Source organism: Martes martes (genome assembly GCF_963455335.1).
Source record: "Martes martes genome assembly, chromosome: 8".
Taxonomy (NCBI): domain Eukaryota; kingdom Metazoa; phylum Chordata; class Mammalia; order Carnivora; family Mustelidae; genus Martes; species Martes martes.
In genome coordinates this window covers 117,062,126-117,086,166 of record NC_137895.1, presented here as the reverse complement: position 1 = coordinate 117,086,166, position 24,041 = coordinate 117,062,126, and the positions used below count along the sequence as shown (strand labels likewise).

The 24,041-nt window shown below is 36.7% G+C and overlaps 1 protein-coding gene across 2 annotated transcripts in view; it reads right to left on the bottom strand.

Moving 5' to 3' along the window:
• Nucleotides 1–24,041, bottom strand: part of PRPF18 (pre-mRNA processing factor 18) — a 48,627-nt gene that overhangs the window by 15,550 nt on the left and 9,036 nt on the right. Inside the window, exons 2-9 of one of the 2 annotated variants that reach the window (XM_080810512.1) lie at nt 15,544–15,621; nt 15,406–15,432; nt 12,737–12,841; nt 10,578–10,691; nt 5,835–5,981; nt 4,146–4,214; nt 1,900–2,040; nt 1,694–1,765 (exon numbers count right to left, since the gene is read on the bottom strand). In XM_080810512.1, coding sequence (XP_080666638.1) covers nt 1,694–1,765; nt 1,900–2,040; nt 4,146–4,214; nt 5,835–5,981; nt 10,578–10,691; nt 12,737–12,841; nt 15,406–15,432; nt 15,544–15,621 — 753 coding nt within the window. The remainder of the gene's footprint in view (nt 1–1,693; nt 1,766–1,899; nt 2,041–4,145; nt 4,215–5,834; nt 5,982–10,577; nt 10,692–12,736; nt 12,842–15,405; nt 15,433–15,543; nt 15,622–24,041) is intronic. The other variant, XM_080810513.1, reaches the window with a different exon arrangement.

The window sequence follows — 24,041 nt, the reverse complement described above, 5'->3', positions numbered from 1 at the left end:
TGCACCTCCCACCTGCCAAGAACCTTAAAATAAAAGCTACAAAATGTAAAGACAGAAACCAATGAAGACAAATGGCTCTTTTTCTAAACCAAGTCTGGCTACCTAGGAGGAAAAAAAGAATAAAACAGAAATCAAGTGAATTCTGAAAGACCCCTAGGGTTTCAGAGAAGCTCAAATAGCCAGGTTTTGAAGAGATTTTATTTTTAAAAGCCAAATACATGATTGATATGCAGAGTTGATTTTAAAAATCAGGTACCACAAATAGGCTAACTAGAAGATCATCTTCGGCCCTGAAGGCAAATTTGAATTTGCACTACTCAGTTTTACAAAGCTTAATTTTAAAGAGCATGTTACACACTTATCAGATTCTGACTTGTGTCCATTTTCACACTGGTTATTAACTGACAAAATTTCCAATATTTAGTCTCCCCAAATTTCTAAAGAAAGCTGTCCAAATAGGTTATTAAAGTTCCTTGGTTCTTCTGCAGTCTACACAAAATAAACTTTCACCTGCTTCTCAAATATAAAAATGGAAAAAGCAACAAGAAGGCAGGCATGCTTGCTAGTAGGCAAGTGATCTGACTTCTTTCTGCAGCGATGGTGACCTTATTCATCCCTTCCAAGGCAACTGTCCTTACTAAGTACCATGCAACTAAACAAACTATCCAGGAATAAAATTTATAGGCACAAAACAAAAACATTTCCTTTGATAAAACAAACTGGCTCTCAGAGGGAGTAAAAATACGACGTTCACCTCATCAGCACAAGATTCTAGGCAGGAGGCATGGCAGGCAACCCTCTGTTTACTATAGATACTCCGAGTACAAGAGTAAGCCCTGGTATTCCCCCCTTTTCTGCCAGAGCCCCACCTACGGCTCTGGAACGGACAAGGGAACCACTGCGCTGAAACTCCCTCCTCCTCACTCTTGAGAGGCACTACCACTTGAAGCCTCCCTCTTCAGACTCTGCTGATGGGCCAGATGCAGGGGCACGTTTCCAATCCCCACTACTGGAACAGCAGGCCATTCTCCTTCCATTCCCTGCAGCAAGTGACAGCTTTCCACTCCCCTTCCTGAACTCCACTCCAGGAGCGCTGGGCTGCGGGGAGCTTTTTCCCCCGCCACTGCAGCAGGGGGAAAAGTCTTCCCTAACAAGGGGTCTGCTATTGTTGCTGTTCTGAAATGGGAGGGATGAATTCTAGCAGCCTTATTTGGAACATTTTCTCATACAAGTATAAAGGATGGTTAAATTCCATTGTATCGTTAGTACAATAGTTCAGCTATATTACGGATTAAATAGGCTTTTATAGCTGGCCTGGGAAACGAATCTACATAACATTGTTTCTATGGGAAAATTTGTTCTAAGCCATAATCTTGGACAATCTTTGAAATCCAATCCCATTCATGAAATGAACATTGCCTATACCCAGTTCATGCTCTGAAGAATCTTTACACCTATCTTAAAAATGACTGAAAAACCAATGTGGTCAGGAAAGTTTATTATCAATGCTTAGTAATAAAGCTGACAATAAATTAGAAAATAAAGGTTTTGTTTTGTTTTTTATTATTAATTCATTTCACATTTATTCTTAAAGCTCCTATGTAAAATACTTCCACATCAAATGAACGTATTATGCATACACAACCTAGATAAGCTCATAACCTTGATATTGATGCACAGCATGGTAATGTACCTTTACATATTCTCTCTGCAACATGAATTTAATAATATCTGTTATGGATTCTTTAATATCAGCCGGAAGATTCTGGAAAAGAAAAAAAAATGTAACTATTTATGGAAGCTACTGTGTATAATTATAGACTGCCATTTATACTAACTTTAGATAGTCTGTTTTTTAAAAAAATCAGTTATGTGAAAGCATTTTTCAAGGAACCTTACCCTTTTCCGTAGCTTTCTGAAAAGCGGTCTGAGATAGGACTCAGTTTGTTTTTGAGTAGCACTGTTCAGTTTGCCCTGCACACTGCGCTTCACGTAATCTTCTCGGGCATTCAATTCTTTAGCCCAAACACCAAGAAGAAACTGTTGAAAGAACGGGTAAATTTAGACTATGATGCCACCCAGTGGTTCAAAAGGTTTAAAAGTTCTCTAATACACTGAACAATGTATTATCATCTTTAAAGTAAATTTTTTTCTAATTAAAATAGCATCAATATTTAATTGATGAACTATTTGTGCATATTTTGTCATATATGACATGTATGTTTGTAGTGCCTTGACAAGTCACAAACTTCCCTATTCTATATTTACATATATATATATATATATATATTCATTCCTAATGCAAACAATTTCCCACTAACAACTATCAAATTTCAAATTTCATAGCTAACTTCAACAGAAATAAACTTTTACTCGTATTTCTACTAAAATTCAACCCACCTAGATTCATGTGCCGTAATACCTACTGTGCTGTGATACTTAATCTTCCAAGTATGTTGCTGTGCTCTAGGCACACCCCATGGACACTGCAAGACTGGTTCCACATCACCGGATTAATAAAGCAAGTATCACAACAAAGTGAGTCAAATGAATTTTTTAGTTTCCTAATGCATATAAAAGTTATGTTTACACTATAGTGGAGTCTATTAAGTGTATGATAGCACTATGTCTTAAAGAAATGTATATACCTTAATTAAAGAATACTTCATTGCTGGGGCACCTGGGTGGCTCAGTCAGTTAAGCATCTGACTCTTGATTTCAGCTCAGGTCTATTCTCAGGGTCATGAGACTGAGATTGGGCCCCCGCATCAGGCTCTGCACTGGGCATGGAGCCTCCCTGAGATTCTCTCTCCTCCTCTCTCCCCCGCCTTAAAAAATACTTTATTGCTAAAACATGCGAATCATCATCTGAGCTTTTGTGTAGTAATCACTGGTCACAATTAACCATGACAAATATAGTAACAATGAAAAAGTCTGAAATACTGCAAGAATCACCAAAATGTGACACAGAGATACAAAGTGAACAAATGCTACTGGAAAAACAGTGTCAGTACACTTATTCCACACATGGCTGCCACAAACCATCCATTTATAGGAAAACAAAAAAAAACAAACAACAACAACAAAATCACCAAAGAAAACAACATTATCTCCAAAGCACAATAAAACCAAGCACTATAAAATGGGGTACACCTCTATTTGGACTTTCTGCTTTTGGTAGTAGGGATGATTTAAGTACTCCCACTAAAGCACGTGACTAAAGGAGAAAGAAGGAAAACAAAGAACAGAAATAAAGAAACTATAACCCCTCCACCTGGCCCTGGAAAACCACCCTGGGGCCCCTTGGGTTCAAACACATCAAGAGCACCATTCCTAGAGGCACGTACACAGGGAAGGTGGTGGAGGACATATTCCCCTAGTGGCATTACCTATGGGTACCCCTTATAAGGAGAGGCTGTCACTCAGAGAGGAAAATTCTAGTTCAAACTAGTTCCCAAGCTTATCTAATTCCATACCATATCTTCAATAGACTGAGAATCTTGATGACTAATATGTTGTATTTAAACTGTTAATACAAATAAAAGCACTTCTTGCATTTTAATCTCTTGGCCTGAACACAAATGGTTTGCGAATAAATGCTAAAATGAATCTAGCATTTGCACTCTACCTAAACCAGTAAAGCAAGAAATGCTGAGGAGAAAGATGGATTGAACTCATCACGGCAGGAATACGCAGCTATCTGCAGAACTGAGAAAACGAACAGTCTCTGAAAGGTTGCTGATGGGTTTGCTTTTTCCACTGCCAAGGTCTTCCCACCTCCTTCCTCTCCTTACTGTCATCACCACTCTTCAAAGCTTCTGGAATACTCCCCTCACTGCACTCCCTCCTGGAAATGTTTTTTAAAAATTTTAAACTCCCCCAACTTCTTGTTCATTCCACTGCTGTGACTCTTTTCTGTGTGTTTACATTGACAAGTCAGTTTTAAAGTGCTGCAGTGAAGTAAATGTATGTCTCCTTTGATTAACCTCCAAATGCCAGTGCACAGCAATATCATAAACTGTGTATATGCAAAACATGTTTATTGAGGGATTTCCTTTCTAGTCCTTAACCCTTAAATCACCCAAAAATTAAACAATAGTTTTTAACCAACCCAAATGTCCTTTCCTAGGCCTAAAAGTACACACCTTAAGGAACTTGGTAATGATGTCCATGTCCTTATGATCATCGCCTTTTCCTAAAGACTCTCCCAATGCCTGCAGAAAAACAACACTTCTGTTCATTAGTGAAGACAGCTGAACAGTCGTTCTCAACACCAGTTTGAACATGGATATTTATTATATATACTAATTTCTATTTTTAAAAAACCCAAAGGAGGGGCGCCTGGGTGGCTCAGTGGATTAAGCCGCTGCCTTCGGCTCAGGTCATGATCTCAGGGTCCTGGGATCGAGCCCCGCATCTGCCTCAGCATCCCTGCTGAGCAGAGAGCCTGATTCCCCTTCTCTCTCTGCCTGACTCTCTGTCTACTTGTGATCTCTCTGTCAAGTAAATAAATAAAATCTTAAAAAAAAAAAAAAAAAAAAAAGCTCAAAAAAAAAAAAAAAAAACCCAAAGGAACTTCTAGGTAAGTTAAAAAAGAAGAAAACACCAATCTGTCATTGAAATTTAGACAGGAAGGTATCTTTTATCAATCAAAAGACAAAAAAGGGGGGGAGGGGCTTAGGGAACTAATGGATAAATTTTTTTAAGGGAACAGAAATGTTCTAGAATTAGGTCATGATGATGGTTGCAACAACCTGTGAATATACTAAAAACCAGTGAACTGTACATTTTAAATGGTTAAGTTGTAAAGTGAGTATCTCAATAAAGCTTTTTAAGAAAAAAGCCAGAAATGGTTGCTCACACTATTTCTGTCAAATTTAGGATCTATAGAGAGGTGCTGGGGGGTGGAAGGAGGGCCACAATTAAAACAACTATGATCTCACAAAGAGCACAGTCAGGAATGAAAAGAAACAGAAAAATAACAGTTTCTGTTTATTACGCAGCAGAAGCTTTCAACTAAGCCATAATTTCTCCTCGAGCGAGATATTTAGATAGTATAACATGGATTTTTAATTAGGATTACATATATCATTCCACATTCAACACATTGGCAAAAATTAAAAAGCAAGATACTGCCAAGTGTTGGCAGTGCTCTGGGAATAAAAGGCACGCACACACTTTTGATGGGGGTGCAGACTGGTACAGCCATTTCAGAGAGCAACATGACAGTACTTGGACAAGTTACACATAGATAAATCCAGCCATCCTGCTTCTGAGTCCACAGGGGTTACGTACAAGACTATTCATCACAAAGCTGTTTGTAGTAATAGGGAGCTGGGAGAAATCCAGCTCTCATTATAAGGGAACAAAAGTAAAAGGCAGTGAATGCCATAAAGTAGGAAATGCTATGCAGCAGTTAAAATCAAAGGTTCAGATATACATAAAGCATCAAAGAAGGATCTTAACTATAGTTCCAAGTGGAAAAAAAGAAACATTTAAAACAAAAATTTCACAGTATAGTATCATTTATGTATATTAAAAACATAAGCATACAAAATACTACTGGCTTTACAAAGACCCCCAACAAATAAGAGGATGCACATCAAATATGTCAGAATGATTACTTCTGAAGGCAGGAAGTAGGGTAATGTGAGTGGAGAATGAGGAAAGAGGGAGTGAATAAATAAAAGCAAGAAATTTTTTATAAAAAGGGCCTTTGTAATGACCACAGCCCATAGTAGCATGCTCTGAATTGAACACGATCAACTCAAGCATCTGTCCCAGGAAATGAAGGATGTGATGGGGAAATGAGATCAGGTGGGTGTAAAGACTACCTCTAACTCTTCAATCGTGGTGTTTTCTTCATGAACTTTCAAATCATTCTGGGTGTCTTCCTCTCCAGGTTCCTGACCACCCACAAGCTCATTGAGGTACTGCTGGTCGATCTTATCCAAAGCTGCTTTCAGATCATTCCTCAATCCCTGAGAAAGGTGAAAAATTACACGTACTATGGAATTTCACTCACGTTTTCCTTTTGATTTTTCACTACTAGTAAGTTCAGTTCATTTTTTTCCTCCACAGGAGTTAAGAGCTTAGTAAAACTAGAGACTCGAGTAAGATTTCAATTTATTATGCAGCTATCATCATTGTCCAAAGTTAATTATAATGAACATATCGAAATTTAAAAGAATGTATGCACAAAACTACTCTGGTCAGAAAAATAAAATGTAAGTGATGAGAATATTCATAGATGCTGAAATCTTCTAACGAGGTCTAGCGCAAGTGACCAGGTCTCCACTCAAGCCCTCAACCCATTTTCCCAGTTTACTTAAAATGTCTAACCTGACTGCAACAACTCTGAATTCCCTTAACATTCAGCAATGTCAGTCAATCTATAAAACTCACAGAGGACAACACATGGGAAAAGCTTCATGATATTGGATTTGGCAATCATTTCTTGAATACAAGACCAAAGGCACAGGCAGAAAACAAACAAACAAACAAAAACCCAGAAGAACAAAATAGGTACATGCTGGACTTCATCAAAATTAAAAACTCTTCTGCAAAGATACTATCAACAGAGTGAAAAGATAACCAGTGGAATGGGAGAAATATTTGCAAGTCACTGATCTGATAATGACTGATGTCCAGAATATACAAAGAACTGCTCCAAAATAACAACAACAACAACAAAACCACTAAAAATGGCAAAGGTCTTGAATAGAAGACCATAGATAAAATGCCAATAAGCAAATGAAAAGATGTTTAACATCACTAGTCATAAGGGGAATGCAAATCAAAACCACAATAAGGGGATGCTTGGGTGGCTCAGTCATTTAAGCATCTGCTTTGACAGCCCACCCCCACCCTGCCCCGCGTAGGGCTCCCTGCCCCTTCCCACTGCTCATGCTCTCTCTCTCTCCCTCAAATAAATAAAAATCTTAAAACACACACACACACAGCACACACACATTAAGATACCACTTCAAATCCATCAGGATGGCTATGATCAAAAATAACAGGAAGTAGTAAGTGCTGCCTAGGATGTGGAGAAATGGAACCCTTCACTGCCGGAAATGTAAAATGGTACAGCTGCTGGGAAAGTGTATGGCAATCACCTCAAAAACTTACATGCACCCACACCAAGACATATTCTAATTAAAATATCACAAGGTAAAGACAAGGAGAGAATATTAAAAGCAGCAAAAGAAAAACCATCTGTTATGTACCTATTAGCAGATTTTTCAGCAGAAATTCTGCAGGACAAAAGGGGGTAGAGCATAATATATTCAAAGTGCTGCAAGAAAAAACTTCCAACCAAGAATACTCTACCTCACAAAGTCATCATCCAGAATTGGAGGAGAGAATCTCCCAGACACGCAAAACTAAATGAGTTCATCGCCACTAAACCAGCCTTACAAGCAATATTAAGGGGCCTTCTTTAAGCTGTAAAGGGGGCTAATTAGTAACAACATATGAAAGTATAAATCTCACTGGAATAGGTAAATATATAGTAAAGACAGTAGATCAATCACTTATAAAGACAAAAATAGTAAAAATAACTACAATTGTTAAGTTAAAGGATACACAAGAAAAACATGTAAAATGTGACTAAGATGTGGCTGGGAGGCATAAATATGGCGAGCTTTAGAAAGCAATTCACATTTACATTATCATCTTCAAATAGTCTGTTTCAATTATAAAATAAGTTACTGGGATGTAATGAGCAGCACGGTGACCACAGTTAATACTGCACTGCATACTTAGAAATTGGTAACAGTAGATACTTTTTTTTTAAAGACTTTTTATTTATTTATTTGACGGACAGAGATCACAAGTAGGCAGAGTCAGGCGGGGGGTAGGGGGGTGGGAAGCAGACTCTCTGCTGAGCAGAGCGCCAAACGTGGGGCTCGATCCCAGGGCCCTGGGATCATGACCTGAGCCAAAGGCAGAGGCTTAACCCACTGAGCCACCCAGGTGCCCTGGTAAGAGTAGATCTTAAAGGTCCCTACCACAAGCAAAAAAATTTGTAACTATGTATGGTGACAGATATTAACTACACTTATTGTGGGGATCATTTCACAAAACACACTAATATCAAATCACTAAGCTATATATCTGAAACTAATGTAATATATCAATTATACCTCAATTTTAAAAAAATTTACAAATAAGCTCTTTGGTATCTGGGACAAGCTTTAGGAGATTAAAATACGGCAGGCTGTAATAAATTAATATTAATAACCAGAAAATTTTTCAAGGAACGAAGCATGACTAGTAGAAAAATTAAATCACATACTAATTTAATAGTTCACGTTAGTATTTTAATATTTTTTTTTAAAGATTTTATTTATTTATTTGACAGACAGAGATCACAAGTAGGCAGAGGCAGGCAGAGAGAGGAGGAAGCAGGCTTCCTGCCAAGCAGAGTCCGATGTGGGGCTCTATCCCAGGACCCTGAGATCATGACCTGAGCCAAGGCAGAGGCTTTACCCACTGAGCCACCCAGGCGCCCCTTTATACTATCTTTTGATAAAGAAAGGAATTCAGGAAATAGGAAAGAAATAAATGTTGGTAAAAATTAAGCATTACAAAAACCACTAACTCTAAGAATTTCAACAGGACTGAAAATTTTTCAAAAAATTGCTGTGAACATTAGAGCAGATGAATGTTTTTATTCATTTATGCTTAAAAGAAAGAAGCTAAACAGAATGACTGTAGGATCCATCAAGTCTGCATCTCAGGTGTACATAAAAGAAGTGAAAGCAGGGACTCAAACAGGTATTTGTAAACCTCTGTTGAAAGCAGGATTATTCACAATAGCTAAAAGGTAGCAACAACTCAAATGTCCACCAAAGCTGAATGGATAAACAAAATGGGATCCATATGAACAAGAGTATTATTCAGCCTTAAAAAGGAAGGAAATTCTGACCTACACTATCACACAGATGAACCTCTATGGTATTACACAGCTGGAAGGCCAGTCCAAGGGACCCTTTGATGACCTTGGCCACAGTCCACATCAGACTGCAATCACATGTGAGACTCCAAGCAAAAAAATCTGTCCAGTGTACCCCTAATCAAACCACAGAACCCTAAGTGATAAAATAAATTATCTTAAGTTACTAAGTTTCAGGGCGGTTCGTTACAGGCACAGGAGACTGAAAAAGATTTTACAGTAAATTGTTTGAAGCTCCTCAGTTTTAGAGCAGCATGTTACACACCCATAGATTACACACCTGTCTCTCAGTAACTGGTAGAGCAAACAGGTAAGTTATTAAAGGCCACAGAAGATCTGAACAACACTACTGTAACTGACATTTACCCAACGTATAAAAGACATTTTTTTTAGGAGCCTATGGAATATTCACCAAGACAGACCATCTGCTGAGCTATAAGACCAGATCAAAGCCCTAAAACTGTAACTGTTGAGCTTTTAGAGAAAATAAAGAGTAACTCTTTAAAACCTTGGGATAGGCAAATATTTCTTCAGAAAAACACCAAAAGCGATAACCATAAAAAAGTGGAGTTCATCAAAATTTAAATTTGCCCATCAAAAGACATCATGAAAAGAACAGGTAAGCCAAAGACAAGCAAAAAATAGTAACAAACCATATATCTGTACATCTAAGGGCTTGTATTCAGAATATACAAAGAACGCCTACAATTCAAAAATAAAAGGGCAAACAATCCAACTAAAACATGAACAAAAGGTTTTAACATGCACTGCCCAGAGAAATCTACGGGCAGTAAGTCTAAGAAAAGATGCTCATTACAGTTAGTTAACAGGAGGCTGTGAACAGAACCGCATTACTACATATTACTACACATACAAGAGAACAGTTACAATTTAAAAGACTTAAAATAACAAATACTTATGACATTTGGAAACACCTGGCATTTCTTAAAAACTGAAGCACACATTTACTCATTATTCAGCAATTCTTCTTCAGGTATTTACTAAGAGATAGAACATATTTACCAAAGAGAAGTAACACAGGTCCCAAACAGACCTGTTTAAAAATGTTCATAGCAGTGTTATTCTTAACAGCCCAAAGCTGGAAACAAATGGTGGCAACTATCACCAGCAATAAAAAGGAACAAACTACTCATTTCTGCAGAAACAGTCTCTTTAAAAATATGCTCAGCAAAAAAAAAAAAAAATGCTCAGCAGAAGAAGCCAGACATACTCTCATGACTCCATCTATAAGAAATGCAGAACAAGCAAAATTAATCTACAGTGATAGAATTTTAAAAGGTGTTTGCTCAGGCATTGAGGAGAAGGAATAGGACTAGCTAAGAAGGGGCACTGGACAGACCAGAAAGTGTGGCGAAAACCTTCTCTATCTTCCTAACGGTTGTGGTTACAGGCCTGGAGTGGATTCGTCAAAATGCACTGAACTGTATGCTTAAGATAGGTGCTTTTTAAAAGAATTAAAGAAAACTTACATTCAGCAGCAATAATCTGGCAACTTTACTTTTTCATCTTTGCCTAAAATGATGCAATAACTCAAACTCCATACTATTCTTATTTATGTGGTACAGTGAGCTTTCCAAGTTTTGTTCTGACTTCTTACCTTGTTAACTTCTGGTGTGAGGATCTCTATTTTTCTTAAACGTTGAAAAGCATCATAATCAGTTTCTCCGAATAGTCTGATTGGTTCTCCTCTTTCTCTCAATCTTCTGATAACCTGTAAGAAGTAATAACAATAATAGTAATTCCAGTGTTTGGAGTAAGAGTAATTCCTCCCTTAGGTGACAAAATACTTATTTTGAAATGTAGACAGAAAAAGTCAATTGTGTGTGTTTTTTCTTTAATTTTCCATGAATGGATACAATGAGTTACTGTTACACTTTTAAAAACCCTACCATATTTAAGGTCCTTTGGCTGACTGTTTCAGCAAAGGCTCCATCTGTATAACAGAATACCTAAGAAAAACATTAAGATGGAAGGGAATGGTAACTTTTATATATTTTTATTTATATAGAAGGAAAATACAGTCCAGAATCAGCTGATAACTCACAGACCATGGCCAAGACTACATGAAAACCAAACACTTACCTCCCAGAAGAGAAGTGAGTAATGATCAGGGGAGGGCACAGGGCAGGCTTTTGAGGGGCTGAGAATACTGTGTCTTGACTTGGGTGATGGTCAATGGGTGTCTGTTTGAGAATCTTCCATTACATGTTTTGTGTGTTATTTGTATATACGTTCCATTTCATAAGAAAAATTTATAACTGAGAAAAATAAAGGTTGATCCAAAATGCTTTTTAAGTACCAAGAACTTTATCTGGAAACATAAATAGTAGCACAGAAACCACTGGTCAAGCTCCCACTGAGTTAACCGAAGCTCGGTATTCAAAAGCAGCTTAAGAGGCCATCTGGTGCTACCTCCCATCAACGTGGAAATGACCTCAAATGCACCTCTACGAGGTCCGCAACTGACCAATGACAGGGACGCAATAGGCCATACCAGTTTGGGACAGATAGCTTTTACTTCTCACAATCAACTAAAATCTCTCTGCCTCAAAATTCTCCCTATTTATCTCATTTCTACTCCATGAAACCACAGAAGATATAAAATTTTTTCAAAATTATAGCTGCTGTCAATGGATTTTTTTTTTTAAGGTCTCCAATATTCTTCTCTTCAGGCTCGGTATTCCAAAATCCTTCACCTGACTCCCATGACAGCGTTTAGGATCAGCCATCCTTTCTTTCCTCCCTTTCCTTCCATTCCAAGTTCATTTTTGTTTGGTTCCCTCCCTCCCCGTATAGTCTGTAGTCTTCGTGTCACAGGAGTATACTGAAATTTTTGTGGTTTTTGGCTTTTTCAGAAAAGAAACAGTTGATATTGACACAAGTACAGATGAGCACTGCAGTTAAGAGTACAAACTGGGGCAACATGTCTACAGAGCCCTGTAGTGATATGTACCCCCAGTCACAGAAATGCACAGTCTTTAGTCAACAGACTCCAGAAATCATGCTTCTCACAAATTTTCCGAAGGGAACAATCAATGTTAGCATGCATGTAATGACATCTGTATAAAAATGTTCATCTCAGTAGGATTTAAAAAATAGGGAAATCCTGAAGCAATCTAACTGACCATTACGGTTTGATTTTTAAAATAATAATAGGTTTTTAAAATATTATGGGAAACTATATAGTCATAAAAAATTATACAGATCTGTGTTTTGACCTAGAGTGATGTATTGTTACAAAAAGTGTATTTAAAATAATTTAGACAAATAATCTATGTATAATTACTTTAAAAATATATATTAGAACAATGTGTTTAAATTTTAAAGTTTAGAAAAATATGTTCTTTTAAAGCTTTAAGAGTATGAAGAAAAGCAGAGATTGGTGCATCTGGGTGGCTCAGTGGATTAAGCATCTGTCTTTGGCTCAGGTCATGATCTCAGGGCCCTGGGATAGAGCCCCCAAGTCCCTATCTCAGCAGGGCGTCTGCTTCTCCCCTCTCCCTTTATCTCTGCCCCTCTCCCATGCTCATGTGCATGCAATCTCTCTCTCTTTAAAAAAAAAAAAAAAAAAAAAAAAAAAGGCAGAGATTTAGAATCTCAAGAAGGAAACTGGCTAGCTGCACATTATTTTAGTTCAGCCAGACATGTTATATAGGCAATAATGACACAAGCTTACTGGAAAGAACAGATGACAAATGCAAATGCTCTGGAGATTTTTTTTTTTCCCCCCAATCAAACACTTGTATATAAACTTACCTCTTGCCTAGAAAGAGTCATGGGTAACTTTTCCTCTGCCAGTTCAAGTTCTAGCACTGGATTTGAAGAAGTTAATGGTTTCTGGTCCTCTTCCTTTGGCTGTATCTGTATTAAAAGCCAAAAGAATTAAATTCAGGTTTTTAAAGTATAATACAGTTAATATTTACCATTCTGTGCATTAGTTGGTAATGGAAATTAAACATGGTTCAAATATTCCAGGTTTTCTAAATGTTCCACCAAGGAAAAAGCTCCTAATAAATGGACATGCTTTTGAAAACTCATCAAACACCTCCATTTTAGGGACACAAGTAGCAAACATGCACACAGGAGACAGCACTCTTGCTACTGAAAAGTGACAGAAATATAATGGTTTCCAAAATCAAAAACTTTTAAAAGGGCTATAATTTAGACTCCTTTCTCCCTAGACTCTTAAGAATTTTACTTTTTTCTTATAAACAGTCAATTGGCTTCTCTGCTTTGAGAAAATTATCTTACAGGGTTAAAACCCAGATCCTTGCTCTGGGTTTTAAATGAAGACCCAAAAAAAACTGCTTTGTAAGAAACCCGTGATGCTTCAAGCTCCTGTTTTTTTCCTACCCTCCTTTTTGAAAGGCAGGATTCCAAGTGCACTGAAATCACTGCTGGACACGCAGAAACACTCCCAAAGCTACAGAGATCTGCCCCCAAACTGCGCTATGAACCGCAGGGAAATAACATCACCACAACATCAACACAGAGTGTTGATCCACTCATCCACACAGAGTGGACATTCTTGTGTATAGGGACCAGCAGGGGAAAAAAAATCTCTTCATGTGCTTTCTTGAGTCTACTGCCCAGCTCACAGTTTAGGAATATTAAGTTCAGCAATTTTTAAGCCCCATGGCATGTATGGTCTGTAAAAACATACTCAAACACGGTTTCCCATCTGATCATGAGACTAATCTAAAATCCCAAAAGAAGATTAAAAAAATAAATAAATAAAAGGTCAACATTAAGAAAAAAATGCAATTAAGAAAGGCTATATGGTTAAATTATATCATTTCTGATTCTGTAGTTAAGGGTTAAAGGTTATTATTAATTGGTACAGACAGAAAATTGAAGAAAAAACTAAACTTCCAGATTTTTCACAAACCACATCAGCCTCAAGCCTCATAAATGGTAACTAGTTTTCATAAAGGAATAAAGGTAACATGTGCTGTATTTTCATTATTACCAAGAAGAAAATATTAAACGTGTTTTAGAAAACCCTTTCCTTTTAAGCATAAAAACAGGTATTTCTCCCAAACTGAGGATGAAAAGCATTTTTAATTATAGAATGCCAGCTCATCACTTGTAGGGGAAAAAAAAATTGAAGACATGTTTTCAGCAGGACTCCATGTTATAACCAGTAACTTTACAGTAGTGATTTTGCTTCAGTGCTTCGCTCTATATCAACAAGTACCAACACATCACTGAAGCAATCTAAACAATGCAAAACTGCCCATTTTAAATTATTTTTCTGCCTTACCAAGAAGTGAAAAAGGTTCAAATTTAGGAATGGGGGAAAGCAACAAGTCAGCAGACTAAACCCATGGTCAATGATTTTCATTCCAGATCACTCCAGATCAAGTGTCAGTTAGACAACAATGGGTAAGCAAAAGAATTCTTCTTAGTATCTGTTTGATGGCTATTTACATGAATTGTGTTTTAACTTCCTAAACTGGAAACAAATGAAACCAATATATTTATGGGAAATATAAAATACAAATGCAAACTTTCGTATTTTAGAAATCTATCAGAAATGTAAAACTACATTAACACTTGCCCTCCGCCACACTACAAGACAAAATCAAATGCATATACATACCATTTGCATTCCTCATGCTTCTGTCTAGAAATGCTTTGCTACATTAATTTCTAGAACTTTCCCCATCACATGCACAAGAATATTATATTATACACGTTTCACAAGCAAAAAGTTGATGTCAAATTTATGATCTGGCAAAAATATTTCAACAGAACCTCTAAGTATTGTTTTAAAAATCATCATACTAGATATTGTCTTTTAAAATAATTTTAACAGAATGTCACCTCATAACATTTAACCCCTCCCAATAAAAACCCCAAAATATTATTCAACTAGGATAATAGCTGACTAGGATAATAATAGGGGAACCTTAAGGATACTTTTAGTCATGCTTCAAAAATATAGTCTTCCAGATAACTCACTTGTTTCTAACAAATATTTCTATACATTTTCTATACAATAGACAAGCAGTGTTTGAAATATGGCACCTTATTACACAAAAGCATATAAATGTATGGCTTACTATCTCAGACAGAGGTACTTAGGGCCAAAAGGAACCAACAATGCAAACAAAAAGAATGGCTTAAAATATTCAAGTGAAAGTGGGGAAAATACCACTGGAAAATTCACTCAGTGGCTGAGTGAATAAAATGTTTTGAAACCCTTTAAAATAGACTTTTATTGGGAGAGGTGAGGAAAGGTGTGGTGGTGGTGATGAAGATGAGGCAGTATCAGATCCAGGAATTGAAAGAAAAAAAAAATTCAAGCTTTGATCTCAAGCCACTTCATGCTGTCCACAAAAAGCCAAACCATTCCAAGCCAAAAGTCATGCACGTATTTTCCTGAATTCAAGATTAAAAAAAGAAAAGAAAAAAGCTCATACCTCTCCAGATGGCTTCTCATTTATAGGCTAATGTATAACATTGATAAAGTGAACAGAGATCAATAATTTTGTCACTTTAACCACAGCTGTAAAAATTTAAACTCGAATATACAATAACATAAAAGCAAGCAGTCATACCTTGTAGCCACATCTTTCAAAATATGCTTCCTCTTCTTTTTTTGCAAGTTCACTACGCTTGAAATACTTTCTATTTTCCTATTGAAGAAAGAAGTACATTAATAGGTCCCTGGGAAAAAAATTTCATGTTCTACCGTCAACCTAAAAACACTTTTCAGTTTTTCAAGAGTATGGTCAAGTTTGATTCTATAGAGATTATACTGATTTCTTGAACATGGCACCTGTATTTTTCTTACAGCATCATTTTAACAGGCATATCCAACAGCAAAGAGAAGAAACCAACAATATTTTCCAATTGTCCACATTGTTTTGATTTGAATTCCCAATGTTTGGTTTCAAAGATAATTTCTACAAATGAATTCATTATGAACCACATAAAACCAGATGCTTTATTTTCTCCCAACAGAAACTGAACAAAATTTAGGGTTAACTACATCTGACATCTTAACTCTCATTACCCAGACAGCTCCAAGGGTGTGTCCAAGTTCTTCTTGTCACTTGTAATCTTTTTGTATCAATTAATTATATTTGTATTAATCAAGCCATAAAATTGTATTAATTCTTAATCTAGACATAAAATGGTTCGAAAGTATTAACAAAATCATTTAAAGCTATTTGTTTTATAGGATTCAATGTTATGAGACAAGCTCTAAATCCGTAGAAGAAAAAAATATTAGTTCTATACTACATACATTATTCTCTTGTTAAACCTACGGTCCTTAATTTGGATGTTGTTACCATTGTCTATGGCTATCCATCTTGAATATTATTCCACTAATGATTTAGCTCAAATAATGCTACTGCCCTACTTTATTAGTAGTATCTGTAACAGTATCTCAGTAATATCTCCACACATGTATTTAGCACCTCAGTGTCCAAGCTCATTCACTCTGACAATAATCATGGATGCTAAGATCATGACAACAGAAGTTGATGGTGAACAATCAACAGCTCAGGGCACCACACCTGAAGGCCTGGCATCAGGAAAACATTAAGTGTCTCCTATATTATACACGTAGGAGGTATATAGCACATCTACAAAGTATTCTTGCCAAAAAGCTCCATGTCAATCTAATCACACATTTAAGTCTTTTTTTCTTTTTAATTTTTATTTAAATCCAATTTAGTTAACATACAGTGTGTTACTAGTTTCAGGGGCAGAATTCAGTGATTTCTGAGTTGCATATAACACACAGTGCTCATTACATCAAGTGCCCACCTTAATGCCCATCACTCCTTCCCCCCCACTAACCTATCCTTCAGCAACCCTTGGTTTGTTCTCTATAAGCTAAGAGTCTCTTATGGTTTGCCTCCATTTTTATTTTTCCTTCCTGCCCCCTATGTTCACCTGTTTTGTTTCTGAAATTCCACGTGAGTGAAATCGTATGGTATTTGTCTTTCTCGGACTTATTTCACTTAGCATAATACCCACTAGTTCCATCCATGTCACTGCAAACGGCAAGATTTCATTCTTTCTGATGGCTGAGTAATATTCCATTGTGTGTGTGTACACATATACACACATCACATCTTCTTTATCCATTCATCTGTTGATGGTAGGTCTCATCTCTAGTTTATTAGAAATGTAGGGAATAGAAATAAACTAAACACCATCACTGGGAAGCAATAAAAAACTGGGACACTTACCAAACTAGCCAGTTTCTCCAACAAGTTAGTGGCATAAAAAGGGGGGAAGGGTTTGCATGAAATTGTTCTTGATTAAAAGAAACGAAGAGTCATAGTAAACAAATGCAATGAGTGGATTGACTGCATCGGACTTGAACAAACCAGCTGTAAAAAACATGTATGTATATATTTTCATTCAATTGCAGACACTGGAGTGAGAGGAGTATTTAATGATATTAAGGACCTAACTGTAATTTTTTTGGGTATGATCACATCTTGTTTATAAAGGAACATGTTCTTATTTTCTAGAGCTACAAAGCATTAAGACAAGGAAAGACAGAGGTTCATTATATAATTCTCTTTTTGTATATGTTTAAATTTCTCACAATAAACAGCTTTGTTTTAGTCCATTAACTCAATGAACATTTACTGATTCATCTACCACATGCTAAACACAGCTTTATAGATATCAAGTTGAAGGTATTCCCTGGAATAAGGAACTGATGGCATCGTCCCAACATCAAAACTACCTGAGAAAGTTGGAAGCAAATAATATTAATCCCAGTTTAGACACGAGAGACCTGAGAGTTAGAAAGGGCAGGGGACATTCTCACAACTTACTGAGTCTCATGAGTAACATGCACAACTAGAACTCTGGTCCTTAAATCCTTTGAACTGATCCAGTATTGCAAGCAACAGTTCTTCACTGCCAATATCTTATCCCAGCATCAACCATTTCTTTTGACTACATAGCTGTTGTATTTTCATTTAAAGCTTTTTTTTTTTTTTTAAATTTGAGAGGGAGTGAGGGTTGGGGGCAGGGGAAATATGCACAAGTCGGGGGAGGGGCAGAGGGAGAAGCAGACTCCCACAGAGCAAGACCCCAGGATCATGACCTGAGCCAAAGGCAGACGCTTAACCGACTGAGCCACCCAGGCACCCCATCACATTTCATATAAATAAGCTGACAAGCACACATTGGTATCCTCTCAGAAAGAGCAGCTATGTAGAAAGAAAGTAAAGGACTCTTCAGGCCAGAGTCTGTAGTCCAGTCTGCGGTAGCATCTTTTACTACCACACCCCAATTCCAACGGAATATACCTAAGAAAATCTTAGCCCAGAACATCGATTCTCAAAATGTTGTTCATGGACCTCTGGGGGGTCCCTAAGAACTTTTCAGAGGTTGTACAAGGTCAGACATATTATCATAATACTAAGAGGTTATGCGCCCCTCCCTTCCTTGCGATGATACTTCCACTGATGGTACAAAAGCAGAGGTGCTGAAACCCACTGGAACCTCAGCACAAATAAAGTACTGTTCTTTATTTATGCCTCAGAGTTCACTGTATTCTTCATCTTTTACTATTTGGTGTGATGAAATCAAACATATAAAGCAGTTCTGCTACATAATAAAGAGGATAGCTGTCTCCTGTTTGGCAGACGGTTTTTCAAAGCTGGACAAAGCAAGTCTGTTACTAAAAGGACAATACTATTTCTTGCCTATGATAAAATTCCATCTTTCAAGCAAAAATCAGAATGGTGGCAAACTTGCAGCCATCACTATGAACTTGATGGCTTCCCAATACTTGAAATCTTTTCAGATGAATCAGTGGTGATGTTAATGAATGCCATTTTTACATCATCTATTGAAACATATCACCACATAGAAGATCTATGTAACTCAGCAAACTATGACAATACAAAGGAAACAAGCTCCGAAATTATGCATAGGCAAAAGATTAATGAGCAGGCTAGATTAGAATAGATCTGGAGCATAACAGATCAATAGACTGTAATATATAAAAAGTTCACTGATGGGGCACCTGGCTGGTTCAGCCAGTGGAGAATATGACTCTTGATCAAAGTGTGTCAAGTTTGACACCCATGTTGGGTACAGAGATTACTTAAAAATAAAATCTTTAAAAAAAAAAGTTCATTGGTAACAGCCAGAATCCATACTCTCATCTTTAAAAATTTACCATTTGTGTAGTTTCAGTATAGTATCAAAAAAGAATATCCACAATTATCTGAAAAGGCTATTAAAATACTACCTTTTCCAACTACCTAGCTATGTGAAAATGAAGTTTCCTCATATACTTGAACAAAAACAACATATCGCAACAGGTTGAATGGAGAAACAGGAGACTCCAACTGTCTCCTAACATGACAGGGATTAAAAAGATTTGCAAAGTTGTAAAAAATGTCATTCTTCTTGCTAATTTCTTTTGTTCTGGAAAATATAGCTCTCATAAGAGCACTATGTTAACACACATGGGTTTACTATAGTATAAAATAGAAGTCAACATGGAATATAAGTATTTTTAAATTTCCCAGTTTTAATTTTTAATTTTTTTTTGTTTTTTTGAGAGTGCACTCATGCATGAATAAGGGGAGTGGCTGAGGGAAGAGAGAAAGAATCTCAAGCACGTCCAGCTCCACGTCCAGCACGGAGCCTGACATGACGCTCGATCTCAATACCCTGGGATCCTGACCTGAGCCAAAATCAAGAGGCAGGTACTTAACTAACTGAGCCACCCAGACACCCCTAAATTTCCCAGTTTTAATTTCTAATCGCATAATTATCAATAAATACATCCTACATAAACAAAAGCTCTCCGGAGCCATCAACTAAACATGTAAAGGGGTTCTGAAATCAAGAAGTGAGAACCAAGGTCCTAGTAGAATCCCTTCACTGGTCCTCCCCTGGTGGCACCCGGTGTGCTAAGCATATTAGGAAACCACTTGGGCCTCAATGCTGTCCACTGATCCTGGTGTATTTATCCATTCAGTTTGCTCTCCTATTCTCTACAATAACCAGTAACATTCTCCACTCTCTTGGACCTCTTACCCCTTCATTTCCCCCCTCATTCTCAGCAAATGACTAAGCCACTCTGTTACAGAGAAAAAGGAAGCCACTGAAAGAGAAGTCCTCCCAGTACCAATCCTTATGGGGCTCTGTACCAATACTTTCTTCATTTCAGAACAGAAAAGGAAACCCTCCTCCTGCCTAAGGCCCATCCCTTCCAGGGGCATTCCAGAGCTCAAGATCTCCCCGCTGAGCAGGGAGCCTGATGCAGGGCTCAATCCCAGGACCTAGAGATCACGATCAGAGTGGAGGCAGATGCTTAACCAACTGAGCCACCCAGGCACCTCTGAATGAATGATTAACAATAAAATTTTTAATTACTTAGCTTTTCATTTTGGAATTAGGATGAGAAAAATAAAAATACTTTGCTTTGTACTATGAGACCATTTATTTTATGACAACAAAAGATGTCTGACACAAAAGGTTACCCACCATGTTTCAAATGCCACTCTTTATATGCCTTCTATTTAGAAAAAAAGAGCAGTTTGCAAAAGCAACTAAAGCTTCTCTAACTGTAAAACGTTATTTTATAAAGTACACTGAAAACACGCTTTGAAATACAAAGTGCTGGGGACACACTTACGAGAGAATTAAAACTATAGAGTATTAAAACTTAAATATCAGTGATGCAGTACCTTTAAAGGTTAACTCAAGCAGGTTGGATAACTTACCCAAAGTTATAGAGCTATCCAGGAATGCAGCCACAGTCAGGTTTTACAACTTGTTTATTCATTTTACAAATTTACTTTCCTTTCTAACTATATTCAAAATATTTAAAGTCAAAGTTTGTTGAACTACAGAATGCATAATAAAGACCTACAAACATGAAAATCTAAAAGTGGCTGGTATACATCTTAAGGCAGCATATGAATGGATGGTTTATATTTCTTTGGATTCTCTCCTAAAGCACCTAACATTTCTATGGGCCCTTTCACCCTGGCATATTTTAAAAAACAATGCGCAAAGGATGTATATAAAAGTGCTTCTACTTTTTAAGACAGAACCTAATTCCTACACGCTGCTTCACAAATGTTGTTCTTGGACTCTATCCAAGTTGTATTTTCTAGATTATAAAACTGAGATTCATAGGTCCAAAGTACAGAAACCTACCTACCATATCACCTAAAATGTCTGCCTTCACTAACAAAGGAAAAGCAAAATTTAAAACTTTCAAGCATGACTGTCAACATTTCAATAATCTAAAATCAGCCTTCCTCAATCATGTTAAGGTTTTTAGTGCTTATATAAATGAGATACAAACATCACCAGGAACTCTACAAAAACACATTGGAAAGCCAACAAATATACAGCCTGAATATGCAAAGCAAGATACTATATGGGTGCCTGGGTGGCTCAGTCAGTTAAGCATCAGACTCTTGATTTAGGTTCAAGCCAGGATCTCAGGGTCCTGTTAATCAAGCCCCACCTGGGGCTTCCTGATGAGCCTGCGTAAGACTCTCTCCATCTGCCCCTCCCCAGCTCACATGCTCTCTCGCATGTATTCTTTAAAAAAAAAAAAAAAAAAAAGACACTATACATGAGATCGCAAACCATGTAGCAGGGTCAACACCTTCCTGAAATATGAAAATAAGTCTTAAAATCCCTAAAGTAATATACCAAATGGGAGGACACACAATCTGAAGAGATACAATGCTACATCATTGGACAGATCATCCAGACAGATTAAAAAAATAAGGAAATGATACCTTAAAACCAGCTGGACATAACACATACATACAGAACATTCCATCCAAAAGCAGAATAGACCTTCTTCTCAAGTGCACATGGAACATTCTCCAGAACAGATCATGCATTAGGCCACAAAGCAAGTCTTAAAGAAGAATCAAATCACATCAACCATCTTTTCCAACCACAATGGTATGAAACCAGACATCAATTACAGGAAGCAAACTGGAAATTTCACAAATATGTGGAGATTAAACAACATGTTACTGAACAAAGGCAGTATCAATGAAATCAAAGGAGAAATAAAAAAACACCTTCAAACAAATAAAATGGAAGTATAACTTACTAAAATTTATGGAATGCAGCAAAAGCAGTTGTTAAGAGGGAAGCTCATATCAATACATGCTTACCTCAGGAAACAAGAAAAATCTCCAACAACCTAACTTAACACCTCAAGGAATTAGGAAAAGAATAAATGAATCCTGAAGTTCACAGAGGGAAGGAATTAACAAATATCAGAGCACAGATAAATGAAATTGAGACTGAAACACTAAGAGATCAATGAAACTAAGTCAGTTTTTTTGAGAAGATAAACATCAACAAATCTTCAGCTACACTTATCAACTAAAAAGACAGTGCTCAAATAAAATCATAAATGAAAGACGTTACAATTCATATCACAGAAATACGAAAGATCTTAAAGAAACTATCATGAACAATCATATGCCAACAAACTGGACAACCTTGGATAAATTCCTAGAAACCTACCACCTTCAAGACTGAATCATCAAGAAATACAAAATCTGAACAGACTGATTACTAGCAAGGAGAGTGAATCAGAAATCTAAGACCTCTCAAAAAACAAAAGTTCAGGACCAGATGGATTTACTGAATTGACACTAATTCAGACAAAGAATTGACACTAATCCTTCACAAATGCTTCCAAAAAATAGAGGAGGGAACACTTCCAAATTCATTTTATTAGGCCAGCATCACCCCAATTCTAAAACCATATAAGGATCCTACAAGGAAAGAAAAATTACTGGCCAATATTCCTGATGAATATAGACGCAAAAATCCTCAACAAAATATTAACAAGTCAAATTCAACAATGAATTAGGAGAACCATACACCATAACCAAGTGGGATTTATTCTAAGGATGCAAGGATCATTCAATGCCCGCAAATCGATGTGATACACCACATTAACAAAATGGAAGGGAAAAAAATCTTATCATCTCAATAGATGCAGAAAAAGCACTTGACAAAATTCAACATCCACTTATGATTTAAAAACAAAAACAAAAACAAAAACCTCTCAAAATAGTGGTAGAGAGGGAACATACTAACATAATAAAGGCCAAATAGGACAAGCCCACAGAAAACATCATACTCAATAATGAAAAGTTGAAAGCTTTTCCTCTAAGATCAGGAACAAGACAACGGGATCGATTCTCATCACTTTTATTCAACACAGTATTCGACGTCCTCATCACAGCAAATACTCAAGAAAAATCCAAAATGAAAAGGTAAAACTGTCACTATTTGCAGAAGACATATACAGAAAGCCCTAAAAACTCCATCAAAAAACTGTAAGAATAAATAAATTCAGTAAAACTTCAGGATACAAAAATCAACATACAAATCTGTTGTTTCTATGCACTAATAAAGTATCAGATACAGAAATTAAGAAAACAATTCCATTTACAATTGCATCAAAATGAATAAACTACCAAAAAATAAATTTAACCAAGGAGATAAAACAGCTATATGCTGAAAACCCTAAGACACTGATGAAAGAAACTGAAGACACAAATAAATGGAAAGACATTCTGTGCTCGTGGAATGGAAGAATTAGTACAGGCTTATGTTATTTTATTGTGCTCCACAGATATTAAGCCTTTTACAAACTAAAGATGTGTAGCAGCCCTGACTTGAGCAAGTCTATCAGCGCCATTTTTTCAACAGCATTTGTGTACTTTGTGCCCTACCCTGTTAATTCCAGCAATACTTCAAACTTTTTCACTTTTATTATTTTATTATTTTTGCTATGTTATCTGATCAGTGATTACAACTCACTAGAAGCACAGATGATGGTTAGGATATTTTAGCAATATTTTAGCCATATTTGTAAATTATGTTGTATTTTTATAGACATGAGGCTACTGCACACTTAATATAGTGTAAACTTAACTTTGATATGCATTGGGAAACCAAAAAACTCTCACCTACTTTATTGCAATATTTGCTTTACCGCAGTGGTCTGGAGCCAAAACTGCAGTATCTCCAAGGTATGCCTGTACTGTGAAAATGTCCACAC